Genomic DNA, 8,673 nt, shown 5'->3' with positions numbered 1-8,673 from the left:
TTTTTTTTTCGCAGCCGGGTAGACGGGGCGCTCCTACCTGGCCTGAATTTCGGCGGCGAGGGATGGGGCGCCTCCCCCCCGGCCTGAATTTCAGCTGGGCGAGGCGGGGCGCCTCCCCCCCCTCGCCTGAACTTCGGGGGGAGAAGCGAAGCGCCTCCCCCCCATCGCGAAGCAAGCTGTGGGACGAGGTAAGTCCCTTTCGTCCATCCCTAGGTGTACAGCAGCACCAAGAAAAAAAGCCACATTTTCCATTTAAAACAAGGCTTGTGGGAGGCACATGCTTTGTTATAATGCAAAATTGTGCACCCTGGGTGGCTTGTCTTAAATGGAAAATGGAGGCGGGGGGGGGTTGCCACTGAATTGCTGCTGAAATTTGGCAGCAATTTAGCAGTAGTGATTTCGACTGGGTATGTGTGTGACCCCCCCCAGTGGCTTCTGGGTGGGCAGAAATTGGCCCCTGCACCCTCCCAAGTTGCTCACCCTTCGTCTTTAGTGTGGATATACCCACAATATATCAAAGCTTTTGGTCAGTTCTGTGGTAGGTTGCCTAGAGGCACTTCTCTTGATGGATATATTTCCACAGTAAGATGTTATGCCTGAATGGACATGGACATGTTTCTAGAAGTCCTCGATCCAAGCAGGGCTTCCCAAATAGAAGGTTTCCAGGAAACTAGGCCTGTCACCCAATTTTTAATCTTAAAGCCATTTCATGTGAACAAATGCTTGCTCATATAACATTGAACTTACAGATTTCCACAATGGTAGCTGTAACACAGAGTAGGATGGCTTCACCTAATAACAGCTAACCCCATGGAAAATTTTCAAGGCGCACAATGATTTCCTCCAACTATCGATCCTTTTAGCCCACTGGTGTGAATGCAAAATTTCAATTGGTCATTCAGTGAAGAAATTAACCAGTCTTCTGCATACAAGGCTCATGGCCACCAATATAAAAAGAAAACAAGCAAAGGGCTAGAGCCCAATCTACATCTCAAAGAGGAAAGACCTTCAAAGCAGAAGTATACAAGGAGTAATTAAATATTAGGACACCAGACCCATGACTACCAAGAACTCCTGGCCCAGGATTTTCCTTTTCTTCCAAGATCAAGTTGTAATCAAGCAAGCAGAATGTTTTCCTCCAAAATTTAAATGTCAAGCGGGAATGGAGATTCTTCTAAAAATACAGACTAAAGGGAATACCCAAGCAGGAAGAAACAAAATCGACTATTTGCTACGCATCATGTTGGTCGTATCCCTGACAGTTTAGGAGAGTTTGGTGCCCTGTTAAATTTTTACAGCTTTATTAAGACCATTTAAAACAGGTCAACAACTCCAGTGCAGCAACAGACAAAAGTGTTGTCATTGTTGGCGATGACTGACAACAGTGTGTGGGTCGCAAGTTTAGGGTTGCATTTGTTTATCCTACAGGGACTTAGAATGGTTAAATAAAGTACAGTACTTTAAATAGATGCCGTGGGTTAATTATGATGTTGGGATTGATTTATAGAGAACACACCATAATGATAGTTGGGTGACAATGAGTGAAAGCAGCCTGACTTGAGGTCCAGTTGAAGAGCTGGTTGCTAAAGAGAAAAAAGGAGAGAGAATGAACACACAAGCCACATTTTAAGGAAGCAAAGTCTCCAGTTATTTGACATTCATAGTATTTGCTGGGTGTGGCCAATAAGATCTCAATAGGGCAATAAATTATACTAGGGTGGCAACATTTAATCAATAAAGGCTGCAATCCTATGCATACTTACCTGGGAGTAAGTCCCATTGAATGCAGTGGGGCTTACTTCTAAGAAGACATACATAGGATTGCACTGTAAACACTTTTAATTAACTAAAAAAATTGCTCCTAATGAAAGGGAAACATATATTTTTAGATATCTTTTTATACAAATGCTTATAAAAAGTGCAGATAGCAAGCACCATATTAAAAGAGGCATTCCCCCCCATTCTCTCTGAAGCCTACTATGACACATACATACCTAAAAACAAAGAAAGGATACTTCTAACTTCAGAACTATTGGTTTTACCCACATGCAAAATCAAACTAGAACTCATATGATCAACTAAAATTCCTTTAATTGCATCACACCCCTAAATTATACTGATTTGCCATCTTTCTTTAGTGCTTTTGATTCAACTGCGTGGGAATTCCCATCCGATGCATCTTCCCTGTGTATACCTAATGACTCCAGTGCCAGCCCAATACATTTTGCTGCCTGAAGCACAGCCCAGATGCTCCACCTCCGCCACTAGACTCAACCCTTTAAAAAGTCTTGCTGCATCATTCGGCACCTTCATCTATCCCCCCATGCCCCATTCCCATCATGGTGGTGCATGAAGCAGGTTGACTCTATACACCAGGGGTGGGCAACTTGTGGCCTCCAGATGTGTGGGCCTACAATTCCCATCAGCTCTCACCATCATAGCCAATGGTGATAGATGATGGAAGCTGCAGGCCAAAACAGCTGGAGTTGCCTACCCCTGCTATTGTTGTTGTTGTTCAGTCGTTCAGTCGTGTCCGACTCTTCGTGACCCCATGGACCATAGCACGCCAGGCCTTCCTGTCCTGCGCTCTCTCCCGGAGCGTGCTCAAGTTCATACCCCTGCTATACACATTCATATAGAAAGGGGAGGTATCCTGTCCATAAAGCAAATCACATACTGAAGGGTATTAGGGAAACAGGAAAGGGCAAAGTTCAGCAGTAGGGATGTATGGATTTTGTTAAATCCATTTTGTCTATGTTTCGGGAATTGTCAGCCACCTTTTGTTCCATCTTCCTCTCGTTGACAGAATCGGATTTTCAAAATCAGAATTTCATTCTACTTGTGCTAGCGCACATTAGTCCTAGTGCACATCAACTAATGCTGCACTAATGCATTTGCACAAGTGTGCATTAGTGTGCAAATCCCTCCCCAAAGTGAAAAATTGGTCCACAAGTTCGTAGAAACTACGTGACTTCGGAAAAAGCCGGTCAGCTGCAGAATTCACAGGCCAGATTCATCGAAATCTGAACTCATTTGATTCCATTGCAGATTTCTCTGACATCCTTACTCAGAACTTGCAGGAGGGTTCTGTTTCGACTATTGGGGAGCCACTGCTGGAGTAGACAATACTGGGCAGATGGACCAAGGGTTTGATTAGGTAGCTTCATATGGTCATAAAAGAGTTTGACAAAGGAGGTAAGACATATGGGTAAAATATATCAAAGGGGAAAGAAGGGGTTTTGGGGGGGTGTTTTAAGTGTAAGGTACTTATGGACAATTCCTGGCACTAAAGGAATGCCTCTATTTGTCAGCCCAAACCTGGCACTAAAGGAATGCCTCGATTTGTCAGCCCAAACCTTCCTGTGGGAATGACTTGAAGGATGCCTCGATATATCACCTCGGCAGCTCTTGCCATCTTCCTGCAAGGTCCCTGTTACGCAGCTGCACAATGGCCCATCCACCTGGCTTGTGCATATCTGTTCACAGCCTCCATTGTCTTCACACCAGTCTAGGCCTAAAATACAAGAGGCAAAGAAATAATGAAAGAACCATCTGCTAGGATTTTGGTCGGGGTAGGAATGATGTAGCGTGGAAAAAGATGAAGAAAGAAGAGTACAAATGATTCATGTTGCAGCCACGCAAAAATGTTGGTTTATGGTGAGCTGCATTCCAAGTTTCCATTCTATCTCTGCTTCCTTGGAGACTAGAGAAAGACTATTTAAAAAAACAAAGGTGGGATTCTGTCTCTCCAGCATGGTGGACTCTACAACTGCTCCCAGATTTCAAGAAGTGGCCGTGTAGTAAAGTAAACCCAACATCCTTGATGAAACTCTGGAGAAATATCACACTTACGCTTTCTCCTGATTGGTCCCACGGAGATGATCTGCTCATTGAGCTCTTTGGTATAGTCACTGGCCCTCCGGGTGTTCTGAGGACAGTTCTGACCAAACCAAACCAAGAAGAGAAGACGTGTGTGCACTTCAGAAATCAACCTAAAGGCCTAGAGGCTTGAACAGTGGGGAGCCTCAGGGGGTAAAGCATTTCAGAGTTTTGGGGCCACCACTGAGAAGTCCATACTGCGCCACTAATCCTCAAAATGCATACAGTTTGCCAGTGGTTCCTAAACAGAATCTAAGCTGTGCAAATCTATGGGACCTGGATGTAAGGTTCCATGCCACTTACTATTTTGCACGAATATCTTTCTGAGTCACAGAGTGAGACAGCACAGTGGAGGTGAACCTCATCATAATCCCCAATGAACTTGAAGACAGTGACATGGAAGCGGCAGGTCAGTGAAACTCCGTTCTCTTCAATCCCAATGGTGTTGTCCTTTATATTCTGGCAACTGCAACACACAAGAGTTCACTGGTTGGTCCCAACACAACTGCAAGGGACCTACGGGCTTCATCTTTTGGACTGTCAAAAAGAGAGGAAGGAAAAGGGGATCACTCACCCTTCTTCAATGATGAAGTATCGGAGCTTGTCATTACTGTCTCGGGAAGGCGTTGCATAACATTTGTTCAGCATTAGGATGAGATGAGTGGAATCTGCCCCAAGGACAAAGACCCCGACGTACAACACATCACGAGTTGTTAACACCACTTCCCCTTGCCGGTAGGGATGCTTGTAGGAGGAATTTTTGTATAGTGCCATCTTTGTCGTGAAACTGCCTTCCTGCGTAGGCACTGTCAGGTTAATCACACTAAAAGGGAGGGAGGGAGAAAAAAAAACGTTTGAAGAATGAATGAAAAGACATGGGGCAAGCTTGCTGTTTGAGAAACACAAGTCTAAATCTGCCTTGGGTTTTTGTTATTTATTATTTTAGATTGATACCCCACCTGCAAAAGGATTACTAGGGCAGCTTACAGCAAAATATTAAAAACATCATAAAATAACTAATACCTTAAATGAAGTGAAAAACATCAACTCTATAAAACAGCTTCCAGATAAAATAGATCAATGAAAGTTACAAAGCCAAAAAAAAGAAAAGAAAAGCTAGTGCACAGAACTAGTTGTGTGGTCCTCTTGGATCTGACCTGTTCTATCAAATTTGACAAAGCCAGTCAAATTTTTATTATGACTGATAGAAAGCAGTATTTTTAAAACATTTAAAAAAATCAATTGCACTTGTCAATGAAACATTTTTGCCACCTAAATCTTTCTGCATTGTTCAAGAAAGTAGCATGGAGTAGGGTTCTGTTTTCTCCTAATGATGTTATGGTATTGCCAGATGTGCTACAATTCTCATATATGAGAATTTCTCATATCCGACAAGGGTCTCTGCATGAGAGTCAAAACCTTTTGCACTTTCACATGCAAAACTCCAGGATTGTTTAGAGCAAAAAAAAGGGGGGGGGCAACTAAAATGATCAAGGGGCTGGAGCAACTCTCCTATGAGGAAAGGTTTCAATGTCTTTGACTATTTCGCTTAGAAAAGAGGCAAGTAAGGGGAGACATGATAGAAGTGTACAAAATTATGCATAGTGTGGAGAAAGTGGATAGGGAGACATTTTTCTCCCTCTCTCATATTATTAGAACCCGTGAAGCTAACTGGAGGGAGCTTCAGGACAGGTAAAAGGAAGGACATCTTCACACAGCACAGAATTAAACTACGCTACCACAAGATGTAGTGATGGCCACCACTTTGGATGGCTTTCAAAGGGGATTGGATAAATTCCTGGAGGAGATGGCTATCAATGGCTGCTAGTCCTGATGGCTATATCTAGGGAAGTACGAAAGTCACTTACCTTTTTGACGGGGTGATTTGCGGTAGGGGGGAGGCGCTCCGCACCTCCCCCCGAAATCCTAACCCGGCCAGCTCTGCTCCACAGCAACTCTGCGGAGCCGCCAGACTGGTGCATTCGCAGGCACCATGTGGAACCTGCGGACACAAGTGGTGGCGGCTATGGTGGCTGCCATTTGCATTCCTGTTTTTTGGCCGTAATAGGCTACGTAAATATTTACATAGCCTATCACGGCAAAAAAATGGGTGCAAATGGCGTAGCGGCCACTACGCCATTTGTGCCCGTCTTTCGCCGTGATAGGCTACGTAAATATTTACGTAGCCTATCACGGCCTCCACAGGGATGCAAATGGCATCCCTGTGTTAACCGTGATAGGCTACGTAAGTATTTACATAGCCTATTATGGCAAAAATAGGGAAGCGAATGGTGGCCGCAGACGCAGCCACCATTCGCAAAGCAGCGCGAACGGCACCAGGTAAGTGTCCCATTTCACGTGCCTTTCGCGGGGTGGGGGGCTTCGTTCCGCCACAGATTTCGGGCCAGTGCATTCGGCCTCACTGAGATCCGTGGTGGAATTCTCTGACATCCCTAGCTATATGCTACCTCCAGTATCAGAAGCAGGATGCCTATGTACACCAGTTGCTGGGGAACATGGGCAGGAGGGCGCTGTTGCACTCATGTCCTACTTGTGGGTTGCCTGTGGGCAGCTGGTTGGCCACTGTGTGAACAGAATGCTGGACTGGATGGATCTTATTCTGATCCAGCGGAGCTCTCCTTATATTCTTACTAACTGGGCCATCACAGGGCTTGTTCACATGCTATAATGGGGTACATTTTTGCAAACATAGGAGATACTCTTGGATCTTCATTCACAGAAACAACAAAATAGGTTGTATCCAATGTTAAGCCTATTAGAGTTGGCCCACTGAAATGAACAGGGCTTAAATTAAGCCCCATATATTTTAATGGGCCTGATCTATCCTACTTAGATATAATCCAGTGGGTGAGCTTGGAGCTCATGAACTGGATTGATTATATAGCAGCTTCCTGCCAGTTCTGCATTCTGTTACCCAGTATCCCAACACATGACATCAGTCCCATGAATTTAGACACAAGGATAACATCGACATCTCCAAAGCCCTGACCCAACTAATATGTGAGCAGTCTCCAAGACATTCCTGTGGGTGTCACCTCAGAGGATCCTGAACTCCTCAAATTAAATCAATGAGATGGGGTTCCTTCATACATTCCACAACTGATCAGATGCACAAAGGAGTGAGGTGTTTCTCTTACCTGAGCATTGGCCTCACAACAGAATCCAATGAAATTTTGATGTCAAGCTCATAAGCACAGGCGAATTCAACATTGATGGTTCGATCCCGGGTGATTATGTTCCCTGTGTTGTTTGCGCTTTCAATCCAGACAGTGTTTTTGTACATGATGTGGGTGCTGTTGGACTGTATGGTGGGGGGAAAAAGACAGATGTACTAGAAAAAAAAATGCAGAGGATAACAACCTGCCACCTGATGCAAGCCCCTTCTCAAGACTTGTATGGTCCTATTTTACAGCATGCAAAGGCATATCTATGCTGCAGACTTACAGAGCAATCCTATACATATCTACTGAGAAGCAAGTCCCACTGATTTCAATGGGGCGTACTCTCAGGAAAGTGGGTGTAGGATGCACTGTTAATTTTCTTAATGTAATTGGGTGGAACAAAGGTGGCTATCCAACAGGCCGCTTTAACCTGCAAGGAACGATCTTGAGTGGCCAACTATTTTATACAGATGGATAACCAGAGAGGAATGGAAATCGGTCATGTATATTAAGGCACCCATGCTCAAGATGCAAAGGGCCAATGGTCCCAGATCATCAGTGGTCCCATTGGTCATGTATATTAAGGCACCCATGCTCGAGATGCAAAGGGGCAATGGTCCCAGATCATCAGCACTGATGCAATGCTTCGGCAGGAATTCACAGCTCTAAGGGGAATGAATTGCAGTTTTCATAGAAGCTTTTCCCCCCAGCAATTTCTTACGAAGGATAAATTAATTTTTAAAAATTAAGTAGGGCTGCAAGCTTCAGTCAGCTGACAGATAAATTAACTAACACTCTAGCTGCTGCTCCGTATGCCTGGAATGATCTCCAATGCCTCTGTGATGCCCTTCCTTACTTCCTTCAAATCTCTCCTCAGAACTCATCCTTTCCATGAAACTAAGGTGTAACCTGAGTCCCCACACCCTGCTTCAGCTTTCCCCAAACTGGTGGCCTCCAGAAGTGTTAGACTACAACTTCCATAATACTTCTGGAGGGCACCAGGATGGGAAAGGCTGCCCGGCTGTAACTAACCTTAAACTGGTGTCACTGAAATCATTTATTTCCTGTTCTTCCCCTGTTTCCCCTTGCCTCCATTTCCATCTCTTTACTCCTTTGTTCTCTCCGTTTGATTGTAAGCTCCTTGCAACAGAGCCCTGTCCTCTTATAAATTGTATACTTGCTATGTATGTAGATGTAGTAGCAACAACAGTACATTAATTAGTGGTGGGGATTCTAAATGATAGTTTGTTGAGGTTATCTGGTTTCTAGTGAATGACTCTGGTTGTTTCTAAAATTGTACCCTACCTTTGTAGCCCTGAGTGAATGAGTGAGTGAGTGAATGAATGAATGAAATATATCTATATATCTATATATATAATTTAAAATATTTATTGGCTGCCTTTTCAGGGCAGAAGCCCTCCCTAGGGTTGGCGGAGAATTTCTCCCCGAAACTTCGGGAGGCCGAGCGCCAACGTGTTTGGCCCCCCAAAGAAGTTTCGGGGAGAAATTCTCCACACACCCCGCCCCCGCACCCCCCCCCCGGGATGGGACTTACCTTTGCCGAATGTCCCCCCCGGCGGCGGGTCCCAGCGGCGGTTCGTCGGGTCTTCGT

At 44.7% G+C, this 8,673-nt stretch overlaps 1 protein-coding gene across 1 annotated transcript in view; it reads right to left on the bottom strand.

The window, feature by feature from the left end:
• Nucleotides 1–1,477: 1,477 nt before the first annotated feature.
• Nucleotides 1,478–8,673, bottom strand: part of TECTA (tectorin alpha) — a 103,558-nt gene continuing 96,362 nt past the window's right edge. The window contains exons 19-24 of the mRNA XM_084807234.1: nucleotides 7,038–7,201; nucleotides 4,454–4,702; nucleotides 4,183–4,345; nucleotides 3,853–3,940; nucleotides 3,398–3,514; nucleotides 1,478–1,583 (exon numbers count right to left, since the gene is read on the bottom strand). Coding sequence (XP_084663360.1) covers nucleotides 1,483–1,583; nucleotides 3,398–3,514; nucleotides 3,853–3,940; nucleotides 4,183–4,345; nucleotides 4,454–4,702; nucleotides 7,038–7,201 — 882 coding nt within the window. The 3' untranslated portion in view covers nucleotides 1,478–1,482. The remainder of the gene's footprint in view (nucleotides 1,584–3,397; nucleotides 3,515–3,852; nucleotides 3,941–4,182; nucleotides 4,346–4,453; nucleotides 4,703–7,037; nucleotides 7,202–8,673) is intronic.

Source organism: Heloderma suspectum, chromosome 6, assembly GCF_057233095.1.
Source record: "Heloderma suspectum isolate Gila_16-S chromosome 6, 16-S_ref, whole genome shotgun sequence".
Taxonomy (NCBI): Eukaryota; Metazoa; Chordata; class Lepidosauria; order Squamata; family Helodermatidae; genus Heloderma; species Heloderma suspectum.
The sequence above is the reverse complement of the archived record's forward strand: the minus strand, read 5'-3'. Positions and strand labels throughout refer to the sequence as shown.